This window comes from Andrena cerasifolii, chromosome 15, assembly GCF_050908995.1.
Source record: "Andrena cerasifolii isolate SP2316 chromosome 15, iyAndCera1_principal, whole genome shotgun sequence".
Lineage (NCBI taxonomy): Eukaryota > Metazoa > Arthropoda > Insecta > Hymenoptera > Andrenidae > Andrena > Andrena cerasifolii.
Window position 1 is genome coordinate 9,940,719 of NC_135132.1, and position 12,514 is coordinate 9,953,232.

Below are 12,514 nucleotides of genomic sequence, written 5' to 3' on the forward strand. Positions count from 1 at the left end.
GTTGGTGTTGTAACTAGCATGTAGTGTTATGTAACTACCTTATTGTAAAGGATATTTATCCTAGTTTCTAAAGATTTACATGCGGTTTTTAAGGAATCTTAAACGCAATGGCGAAAAAAGTAGAAAAATCATTCGTCAGTGATTAATGAAAAATCAGTCTTCGCGTCTTTCGTTGCAATAGCTATTTAAAATTTGTATTAAAAAAACATTTCTTCTGTATTTCTAAAATACAAAAGTCAAAAGTGGTTTAAATTTTACGCTGCTTTTCTGCAACATTACATAATCTTGTTTTTAAATAAATTCCGAAACACACAACTTTTTTATTATTTTCCCATTATCATCACTTGTACGAGTCCAAAAATGTATTTTTTTTTCAAAATCGAAGAAGTTATGCAACGCGGGGATAATTTAACCCAATTTTTATAATAATTTTCTGAATTTCCGAGTTGTCTGACATCCCCTGTGAGTGAGATCTAGAAGCTTGAGCGTGATATTTCTGTTTCGGGTCCCTCGAAGTGGAAGATAAGACTGCCAGGGAGGTCATCAAGGGTAACTAGGAAGCTCGTGGTCCACGCAGTGAGATTGTTACCTAAATGACCATTTGTTGACAGAAACTTGGTCCATATCGTAGAACTGGGTGCGAACTACTGAAGAATATGGGCAAACTTTGAACCCGCGAAGTAGAAAGTGATTGGCCCAAGTTGGCTCCACTTTCACTAACAATGAGGACTAAAACTCCTCGCCTCTACCAATCAAATCTGAAGCTTCGATACAGGCGCGAACGAAAAGGAGAGCGTCTACCATCCCCAAGCTGCATTCACCCTGAAAATACATGGATCCGCTTCTTCGCGGCGATCTTACTCGAAGTCACGAGTTCGAGTTGTCGCGTCCCCAGCGCGCGACGTTAATTACGAGAACGGTCATCCCGCGCGTTTAATAATCGAGGCGAAAGCTGCGACGAGGAAACGAAGGCTTATTTCTATGCACGAGACGACGGCGGGCCGGATCGCAGCGCCCCTTTAACGCACCCCTGGCTGTTCAGCCACCCTCTGTCCACCTCGAGCAGTGGGATCCGTTCCGCCACCGGTTCCCCGAGAACTTTGCCAGCCACTTGCTGAAATCACAGTTATCGCCCCTAACTGGAGCCAGGCGAAGCGAGAACTGGCGAAGCTCGGAGGAGCGGACGTCTTCCCTAGGGGATTTTTCTCGCGAGGCAATCGAGGACCCGGACAATTTGGAAGAAGCTACGGTAGCTGTTCGCTCGTACGGTATCAGCTAGCTTCGAGATCCCCCTTCAATCTCGCCTAGTTCTTTTTTTCTCCAGTCTGCTGCTTTATCCCCAGTCCGTGGTTTTTTATTACCCTAGACGCCACGAGCCGCCAGGATAATCCCCCGCGGCTCTGGCAAGAAAGCTGGAGTCCCGTTGAATAAATAAATACCATTAATAAGCAACCCGTCTCCCGTAGGTTCGCGAGGGTAGCCAGGAACGGTGGAGAATAAAAAGGTCGAGGATCAGGGCGCGACAGAGGGACGGAGGGGTAAAGTGCACCCTGGGCAACCGACTCGTGACCGTTCCATTACATTTATCTAGCCCGACGGTAGGCAACCGGCGGCGACGTTCAGGACGGAGCCTCGTTTTTACGACGCCTCCTATAACACGAAGACGCGTCTCATCTCTCGAACGGCAGTTCGGGAGCACGGATACGTCTCCCTCGGTGAGCATTCCCCCCCGTGCGCTACTCCACGGACTCAAGGATCGATTTTACCGTTCTGGACGCACTGGTCACCAGAAATCTGAGGCAGGAACGAAGCGAAGCGTGCACAGGGGTCCACCCGAGGGACCCGGGCCAGAGAAGCGCGGAAAATGTGAACGCAAGGGATGGATCGCACAGTGATTTCGAAAAGGCCACCGCGATCCCATTGTGCAGCGCGGGCACAATGCCCTGATGAGCCGGTATTGTCGAACTTGTCGAACTCCGGGGGCACGATGAAAGGGCCGGCGGGAGGCCGCGTCCGCGTTTGTCCTTACAGGAGCCTCCTGGGACGCGATGAGACCGGCTTCCCTCCCGGAAAACGTTTCCCAGCTTCCGTCTAAATATTTGTCCCGCCCAGGGGAATCGATCCCTCCGCAGCGGGATCGCTTCGTCCTTGCTGCTTCTCGGCGAGTGGAGGTCCTCGTAATAGAGTTCCAAGGAAATTCTGTGAAACGACCTAGGAAATCATAGAGATCTACGACTCCTCGGTGATTCCGAGCGTCGCGGGTTCGCCGGGCGAGGATCACCGGCGTGCGTTCAACTTTTCCTCGCGATGCCACCCTCCCAACTCGCCCCGCAGGTTATCCACAGCCAGGGGGTGGCAGTATCACCTTGTTAGGGGAGATTGGAGAATACTGGCGTGTTTACGAGGCTCGGCTACGCGGTCGCGCGGAAAACCTGAGCAGACGTCGAGATCTACTCGAGGGCTGCTTTTCGGCCATTGCGCTCCTCAGTTTCCGAACCCTTCGATCCGCCCTTCCTCTCGTCTCCCTTAAGGGGGTATACCCGTTTGAACCCTCGGAAAATGTATACATTTTGTGGATTTTTTTACAAGTCAACGGTTTGATGCAGATTTCCCGTTTTTTAACTATGTTTACATAGTATTATGAACTACTTATAAAAAAAGTTTCGGTTAAAAAACTATTGTTTTTCGGAAGTTACGGATACATGTCCGAGAGTCTCTCGATTTTAGACGGCTAAACGGTGGCCCTAAAAACTCGCGCTACGTTCAACCGATTCACTTCCAATTTTGCATGCAGAATCATAATAAGATTCCGCATCGTCCAACGAAGGCTTTTTTTATTTCGATTCCCCGTTTATTATTTATAAAGGAAAAAGGTGGATTTTTCTCTTAGAAAAATTTAACTTTACCTTTGATCTCTCACCATTTCTTTATTTTTCAAAATTTTCAAAATCGCCTTCGTTGGACGATGTGGAATCTTATTATGATTCTGCATGCAAAATTGGAAGTGAATTGGTTGAACGTAGCGCGAGTTTTTAGGGCCACCGTTTAGCCGTCTAAAATCGAGAGACTCTCGGACATGTATCCGTAACTTCCGAAAAACAATAGTTTTTTAACTGAAACTTTTTTTATAAGTAGTTCATAATACTATGTAAACATAGTTAAAAAACGGGAAATCTGCATCAAACCGTTGACTTGTAAAAAAATCCACAAAATGTATACATTTTCCGAGGGTTCAAACGGGTATACCCCCTTAATCAGTCTCCGGCGTAGCTTCCAAAGTTTCTCCCAGCCAAAGAATCTCGATGTCCCATTCGTGTACTTTCGCGGGAATAATTACGCGCGGGCAATGCGAGGTGCTTCTGGTTTGCGCGCTAGCTGCAGCTACGCCTGCATCGAACGGGAAGCCCCGCTTTCGCTTCCGTCCGTGGCAGCCCGCATTCACGTTCGCTGGAGCTAATTAAGCCGACGCATCTGAGGCATTTCGGAGATTCGTTAACGAAGTTTCCACCCCCACCTCGACGCGTTGAGGCTTCGCGAGGCACGTACGCGCTCGGTTCCACCCCTAAACTGCCTCGAACACCCCCGAGCCGATCTGTTCCGTCGGATTCCAGCGGCTTCGCGCGTCATTAGGCGGATTGGGTCGTGACGCGATCGTCAGACGGAGCATCTGACTCCTTGGGAGCACCGTTTCGGAGAGACGGCGCGGTTGGGGGGGGGGGGTGAAAAATGACGGCGTCGACGGTGGGAGGTGAAATCAGAGACCGGAGACTGTGCGAGTCCTGGGGAATTAGTGTCCGAAGCTTCGCTGGGGCTGGAGTTACGAGGTGAAACTGGAATCTGATGCTTTGTTAAGAGTGGAAGGCGCAAGTTTATGGGAAGATTCAAATTCCATAGTTTCGTGGGCGTAAGGGGGCTGGGAAATCAGAGACACTTTGACCCAATTGCCTGGGGAGCTGGGCCGCGATCTGGCTTGAAATATCGCGGAACTGGGGCCATTAATCGATGGGGTTGGGGAGAACGTTCTACTCGTTATCGAGCGCTTAAAACGGCGAAAAACCGACGACTAGGTTCTCCCCGTCCAGTCGAATAAATAAACGAGCAGCTAAATATTGAAAACGCCAGCGGAGGGAGGAGCGAGCGCCCTTTGACGAAACATTCCCATTAGTGGCCTCGTTAAGGGCGAAAGGACGCTGGTTAAGGGAGCTCCAGCGGACGGGGCACAAAGGTCCGCTGGAAAACGGAGGCTCACGGGAATTAGAAGCGCTTAAAATACGCTCCAACGCACCTAGGGACTTTCCCCTAGCCGCTGGACAGCTGACAAGCGACATGGAAACTACGATCGCTCTTTCCAGCGTTCCATCGCTTTGGACTGGGTCACTCGGCCCCGCCCACTGTCCGCGCATGCGCGCTCAACACCTCGCTATTATTCGGTACACCTACATATGCTTCGGAAGCTACAGAAGTGGTGCGATATTTGTTCCAGAAACAAGTCAAATTGCGCCAATTATAACAATGGCCATTTATGCAAACAAAAAATCTGTTAAATAATATTAAGCGGATATATTTTTATACAAATTAATATTTCCATACGAATAAATATTTTATTCAAAATACTTGGCGCTGCGTCCCGAATTGGTGCTCCTAAACTGAATAAATATGTATAAATTGCATTAAAATCTTTTTCTTTCTTTTTCGTCTCAGTGGTGTCTTGTCTTGGTTTATTTATTAACCAAGACAATTAACATTTTTGGTTTCGCAGCGCCAAGTATTTTTAATAAAATATTTATTCGTATTGAAATATTTATTTGTATAAAAATATATCTGCTTAATATTATTTAATAGATATTTTCTTTGTATAAATAGCCATTGTTATAATTGGCGCAATTTTTGTATATCATTAGTTTCGTAAAGCTAAATATAGCACATAATAAATTTACGACAGTGTTTTTTTTGTTCGTCTTCGCGCGCGAGCATTTTTGTACCCTTTCTTTAAAAAAAGGTAATTTTGTGGAGATTCATCTTACGCGGAGGATCGCGGGTTCGAGGAATTTTTTCCGAGTCTCCCAGGTACACAAAAATTGCAAAAAAATTGCAGGTGCTTACTTTCAACGATGGCCTCGTCGGATCCTTCCTCAGTTCCGCGTATCTGGTCTCGAAGCTGTCGTCCCAGTACTCTCTGCTTCGCATCCACGACGGCTGCAACAAAAATGGACAAACGACGAGTTAAAGACCGGTGTACCGTTCAGTTCCACTTAAAAACATATCCGAGGCCTCTCGCTGTGTTTAGCTAATCTTAGGAGCACCGATCCCAGGATCTATCATCCCCCGATCAAACGTTTGAAAAGAAAGGATCACGGGGCGAAGGAACCAAAGCCTGCGGCGGTTTTATCGCGTTTCACAGCGTCCACCTGGCTTCGTCATTCATTATCCACGTTCGGACAAGCCGGTTGATAGCAGCGGAGGTATCTAAGGCGAGGAGCCAGAGGGAAAGATGCGGAAGAAGCGGCGGGAGGGCGAGCCACCCCCGCGGGAAAGGCGACTTTCGTGCGGACGCCGCGCTTTTTAATTAATAATTAATCACCCGGCTGGCGTATCGTCGCGTTTCCAGGCTCCGCGATGAGCCCTGGGCACGACACAGGAGCCCTTCGACGAAACGGCGAGCAGAACGATAAGGAAGCGCGAGCCGCAGTTATTAACGAGCGCTCGGGGTCGGTAATAACACAACCGCCACTTGTCCGACTATATAATAATTTAGCCTCGCACCACGATCTGTCAATTACTCTTTCGGGGAGCCGCTACCCTTCGAGAGGGGTGTCTGCTTCAAAGGGTCCTCGTGCATGGCAGCTTCTTGGCACTCGATTTTAGCGCGCTATCGAGCAGACGATCTTTAGAAATTCGAAGGAGCCCTCGCGTGAAGCCCCCGCCCGCGGTGGTCGCGTTTCCCTTATCGGCGTGGATATCGTGTCGGAACAATTACGACGATAAAGCCGTCCTTTAATGGAACGTCGCTGTTACCAGGGGGCATTAACGGGCAGCGCGCGTTCCCTGGTGGAAAAACGCGGGGAGAGATCGGAGGCTTCGACGGAAAGGAAATTGGAATTTGCGGGGAATCCGATACCCTTGGCTTCGCGGGGGCGATACAGCCATTGGGAAATTCGAGGAAACCTTTTGTTCCAGCGAGACCCGTGGAATTCCAGGGGAGCCCAGCTCCCCTGCGCCGCTCATTGTCTTCAACCCTTGGAAAATAAACCGCGCGAAGCTCCATTTACTTACTGCCGAGCTAACCGAGTCCGCAAATCCAATCACCATCGACTCCCAAATCCGCCGAAAGAGAAGCTCCCCCGGCGAGAACAATATTTTCGAAGGCTAGGGGGGGAGGCTTCGATGCTTCGGGGTGAAAGTCGAGCGAAACCAATTAGGGGGTGTCTGCGCCCGAGGAGAGAAGAATGGGACGAGGCACCGTGGAAAATATTATACAAGAGTGCGTTCGATTCCCGACAGGAAATGATTTATGGGAGCTGCGAGGGGTGGATGTATGGAAATGCATTCCTACTGGGGGATGGATCCTCGATCTTCGACGTCTCTGTTGAGTGCGCGCCGGGAAGAATTATTCTTGGATTTCTTCTGCGTTTCCTCGACACCCTTGCGCGCCGTTCCGGAGGGGAGGTTTCTTCCTTCGACCCCCCCGTCTATGGCCGACGGAACGATTCGTCTGGCGGTGAAGTTCGAAACGGTTGCCAGCCAGACGGATAAATGGGAAGATAGATAGCCGTGGAAAATAAGAGAGGAGGACTTACGCCAGCCTGTTCCGGGGGTGGGTCTCCTCTCTTTCCTCCGGGTCTAATTTCGTTAAAGGCGCGTAAAGGCGTAAGATCGATCGGGGCGGAAAGAAAGAGCCTCCCAGCAAATAATCCCCGGTGAAAGACGGGCCACGGATCAGGGACCACCCGAGCTTTTCGCTGTTTAATTAACGTCCCTGGGATTAACTCTGTTACGAGAAAGCTCCACTGATCAGCGGATAATCGAACGGTCCCCGGACGGATTGGCTGGGGGACGTCTGTCGCCAGATTGGCCCGGTTTAAATTGAATTTTTCCACCAGCGGAAACCTGGCGGTTTAGAGAGGCGGCGCGGTAATTCGCGGGGAAACCAATGGCCCTCCGATTCGGCGTCCAAAAATGAGTGGAAAATGCGCAACACATTTTTCCTGTACCAAGCTTCGTTTACGAGATAATCGACTTCGACTGCGCAGCGCCGCGCGAGCTTCCAGCGACTTTGGTGGCGGTTTTCTCGGGAACGAAGGGGTGCGCGGGGAAACATTGTTTTACATTTTAGACGTGTCTTATGGCGACGAATCGAATCCACCAGTTACTTTTGCCATGGTTCGCTTCGGAGTGCAATTAACGCGGGGGAAAGATAATGTTTCTTTTAATTGAAGGGTCGGATGCAAAAGATTGGAGAATTAAAAGTTGTTAAACTGAATTTTAAAAAATATAGTGTCGTAAAGCTCGTCACGACACACGTTTTGTCTATTTGCAGTTTGTTTATCCAATCATTACTATTCGAGCTAAAAATTATAAAAAACAAATTTTTCATCGTCCAAAATCATTATTTCTTTAAACATAAATTGCGATTACTCGAGTAAATATTAACGGATCGTTATGAGACTTAAAATATAACTTGAGAAAACTCTAGCGAAGCCGTAAAATGTATGCGCAAAACCCTTATGTTAATAAATGTAATAATATTTAATTAAAAAGTATTACTGGACATAACCCATGTTTTTCAACGTTCGCTGTTAAAAAGTATCGAGGCAACTTTGAGGTGCATATAACTTGCAGTGACCAAGTTTTTCCTTAATATACAAGGAAGATTTTCACCAATTTTCACAGTGATTAATAAATAATTGTAGAAGGTATGACGATATATATAAATCCCGCGCGCCACTAACAGTCAACGGCCGCGTATAATGCGCTAGTTAGCAGTCTTAGCACTCGCATTGACTGTTGATGCGGCGCGGGATTTATATGTATCGTCATATCTTCTACAATTATTAATCACTGTGAAAATTGGTGAAAATCTTCCCTCTATATTAAGGAAAAATATGCCCAGTATTACTTTTTAATTAAATATTATTACATTTGTTAACATAAGGGTTTTGTGAATACATTTTACGGTTTCGCTAGAGTTTTCTCAAGTTATGTTTTAATTTTCATAACGATCCGTTAATATGTACTCCAATTATCGCAATTTATGTTTAAAGAAATAATGATTTCGGACGAAGAAGAATTTTTTATTTATAATTTTTAGCTCGAACAGTAATGATTGGATAAACAAACTGTAAATAGAAAAAATGTGTATCCCGAAGAGCTTTGCAACACTATATTTTTTAAAATTCATTTTAACAACATTTAATTCTCCAATCTTTCTTAGCGTTTGGACAATAATTTTTCCCATTTTCGAGCGCTAGTTCCTTATTGCATCCGATCCTTCAATTAAAGCGAGGCTACTCGTTTATCTTTCGCGACAAGAACCCCGCCTTTAATTAAAGGATCCCGACGGGGTGTATATATTTTTTTAAATTGTCCCGCGGCTCGGGGAATCGCGCAAATATTTCCCGCGAAAATGTGCCTTCCCGTGGGTCGTTTGGCGCGCGGCCCGGCGTCGAAACAAAAAGGGGAAAAGAGGGCGGGCTGGGGGGGGAGGAAAATTCAATTTCCACGGTGCAACGGGGCACGCGATAATTATTTGCGCGCGTTCCTCGAAAATATTAATTTCAAGAAGCCCTACGGCCGAGCGCGGGAAATTTTCCCTCCGCGGGGGAAAAAAATCCCACCCTTTTCTCGGGTTGTATTAAATTCCACGCGCCGCCTCCAATGAAAATTACACTTGCACCCCGTTTTTTAGCCTGCTTTCGGATCGCGTGGCAGATGTGGATAGGCTCGGCTTCAAGCCAATCCATTCGACGTTTTATACCCGCGCCGCTCGATTAATTAACCCTTCTGCACCGTTCAAATTTGTGTTACACTCGTATCGTTCTAGTCAATATGACCCAAAAGTAAAACTAAGTAAAATAAATGTATTTATTTATAAAGAACATTCTGTAAATATTTGTAACGAATGTTTATAATTATAGTCTATTCATTGTTAATCTGAAATATTAAATAAATACATTTATTTTACTTAATTTTATTTTTGGATCACATCACCCCGAACGGTACCACTGTAACAAATACATATATAGCGCATAAAAGACAATCGAATAATATTTTACTGAAGGAATAAATTCTACGAGAACGTTTAATAAAACTCGATAAATTTCGCGTAAATCGAATCATTGACTGAGAAGTTATTCAATGTTGAATTTCCGTTTCTGGCCAATATGCCACGAACGGTGCACAAGGGTTAAAAGCGCCACGGTTGGCCAAGTCAAGAGGAAAGTGTTATCAATCGTCGACTTCTCCCGTCCGCCGATCGACTGATGACTCGTCTTCCCCGTCGCGCACGAAAAAAAAGACCATGGAATTTATTGGCCTGGACGAGGATAGCGCAGGGGCGACCTGGTTTGTTCGAGTGCGTTTTTTTTTTCTCGCTCGAGCGAGGCGTAAATAATTGGGTCGATGCGACGGACGTGCCCGACGAGTGGCTAACTCAATCGAGCTTCCCGATTCCGAAAACACGCTCGGACCACTCGAATCCTTTCCCGCACACCTCCAAGACTTTGATTTCGGAGGTCATCTTCCTCCCTTCGACAGAGAAGCTCCCGCGTTGGAACAAGTGGAGAACACTCGCCGCCCGATGCAGCTGGCCCAATAACGCGGATCGGTCCCGCGATCGAGAGGCATTCTTGGCGCGGCGGCGCCTGGAACCGTGAACCATTGCGCGTCAATCACGCGTCAGGAACAAAGGGACGCTTAGCACGGTGGATGCACCCATTTGCCTGCGCGTCGTAGACGGTGCCCCCGTCGCTCGACGCGTCTCCTTTGACGCGCTATTAGACGTCGACGACCAGGCTGCGAGGAGGGAAAATAAACCCTCGTCGCTATCAATCAACGCTGCCAGGGCGGAGGCCTGATAAATCGTGCTTCTTGGGGGTGGGAGAGCAACTGGGGGGTCGAAAGGGGTCGTCGAAGTACCCCGTTAAAGGGGGAAAAATGAGGCCGCCAGTTGAGGTTCCGTAATATCGAAGGGAAAAGATGCTTAGAGAATTCAGCTTGCGGGGGGTTGGTACTGCGCGGATGAAATAATCCGAAATTCGGTGGATCGAGATGGAGGGACGCTGGAGCGGCTGGATTTGAAGGTAATCGGGTATAGAGAACAATTATGGCCCGGCGTAATGCGTCCTAATGGGCCGTCGGGGCCCGGTGTAAATTACTTTATCCGAAAATACGGGGGCGAAATTGTGGGGACGCATTATCGCGCGATGCGTCATCGCGAGGCCGCGATCCATACATCGCGGGGCAGAATGAAATTTACGACGGCCGTATAATGCGTATTCCGGCGCGTCGGGGGTGGCTGAGGGGAGGTCGGTGCTCGCGGGGCTGGAAACAGAGACGCGTTTTGCGCGACGACGGGAGGAATAAATTGCGTTTGTGGCGGTGCTCGCCGCCGCTCCGTCGCCGACGTAATTGCTTGTCCCGTGGCGCTTGGAAATTTACTGGAAAGATCCGCTCGATTGGACTCTCGATGATTCCTTTTTTTTTTTTTTTTTTTTAAATCGTTCGATGGATCGGTGAATGGACTTTGTTTTTTTTTTAGGGCGATGGCACGTGGAGGGTTGTTCGCGATAGATTTTGGATGCGTTTTTGGGGTGTGTATAGGGTTGAGGGATTGGAAAGTGTGGTGGGGTAAATGGTTCAGATCTTCCAGATTTTTATGTCTGGAGTTTAAAGATTTTTGATCTTGGATTTGTGGAGCTGGGGGAAACAGTTTAGGGGCTCCTAAGTTCAGAATAATAAAATCCATGGACTTACAAGCTCGGAATACCACAATGCAGGGATTCCTCAGCTCAGAGTCCAAAATTCTAAGGGCTCGTGTTGGAGTTGAACGAGTCTCAGTGTTAGGACTAAGGGGCTGCGTTTCTCTTTTTCTGGAGAAGAGGGGCGAAGGGTCTTGACCGGGGCATAAGGTGACGACCGTAGCCAGTCTGAAAATTGTGACCAAACCGTGCAGATCGCGTTCCGTCTCTTAAAGTTTCTTTTTTCTTGTATACTTTTATATATAACCAACTAACATTAATACGTGGACACACTGTGTATTGTCTATCTATACAATAAACCATAGTTGTGTTTATAGTGTGACATTTATTTTCAACCTCTGCGGAGTAATTTCCAACAGCTCGTAAGCTCAGAATACCAAAATCGAAGCACTCCCAAAGTTCAGAGTCCAAAATCCAAGGACTTCCAAGTTCAGAATCCAAAGCCCACCCTCCCCCAAAGTCCAAGAAGCCTAAATTTCAAACTTCAAAGTCCATCGTCGAGAATCCAGCGCGCAAAGTCTGCGAGCCAACAAAAAAAGAACTCCAGCTACCCTATCCCAAACGATTCCTCGACCCACACCACCCCAGTATCCCGAAAGCGCGATGATGCGTGAGCCATTAGCGCTCGTACGAGGAAACGCAGCGTTCCTGCTGGATCAATGGAGAGGAAACGTCCGATAGCCCGCTAAACCAAAGCGAGTCCGACGCCGGAGAAACTTGCAGGCACCTTGGCAACGCTTCGAAAATGGCTGTGGTACGTTCGGAAGCACCGCGAGAAGTTTCGACTCGTCTCCAACTAAGATTCGGTCAAGGTTTGCGGGTCAAGACACCACTCGGAGGCGGTCTAAGCGGCTTGGATGCGTTCCCTTTTCCCCATTCCGCGGTGGAATTACCCAGCGGAACCCGGTCCCCTGGTTGCCCTAACCTAGACGGCCGTGGCATCGATCGTTTAATCGACGAAACCCTACAAACTCCCAGCCCTCTCTTGCGCACACGACCCAGAAACCTGAAAAACAAAAAGAACGCGAGAAACCCTCTGCCAAGGCGGTGGCCTGCTCCCCAATTAACACGAGGACGTACAAGTACCCCTCTGAGCACCGCTCGCCGCTGGCCGTCGCCTCTGACCGAGGATCATCGTTTACAGTTCCCTATCGATTAACCGGACGGTCTTTGGACCGATACGGTTGCCTAATTGGGTAACCGAATACCTCGGCGATCGATAGGAGGCCCAAACCGAAATAGAAGCTACGGTAGCGAAGCAAGGTACTGTGGGAGTGCGAAGACTGTTCGATTGACAAAGTATGTTTGGGCCAGAGCGATTGGGATCGAGAGCGGATGTTTATAGTGGAGTATCGAATGCGTCAGGGGTGTAAGGTTTGAATGGTTTCGTCGAATGCATGCGGAGAGTTTGGGTGACCCGAGTGCGTGTCAAGAGTGTGTGTTGTAAGTGTGAATCTCGGGGAGCGCAAGATAAGAATGGATGAAGTCAGTCCTGCAGAGTCCGTCGAACGAGAGGCATCATCGCCTCAACCTATTCT

General features: G+C 48.0%; 1 protein-coding gene across 3 annotated transcripts in view; it reads right to left on the reverse strand.

The window, feature by feature from the left end:
* The window catches only part of Alpha-man-iib (alpha-Mannosidase class II b), a 106,429-nt gene that overhangs the window by 19,775 nt on the left and 74,140 nt on the right, over positions 1-12,514 (reverse strand). For all 3 annotated transcript variants that reach the window (XM_076828403.1, XM_076828404.1, XM_076828405.1), the window contains one exon: positions 5,104-5,196. In XM_076828403.1, coding sequence (XP_076684518.1) covers positions 5,104-5,196 — 93 coding nt within the window. The remainder of the gene's footprint in view (positions 1-5,103; positions 5,197-12,514) is intronic.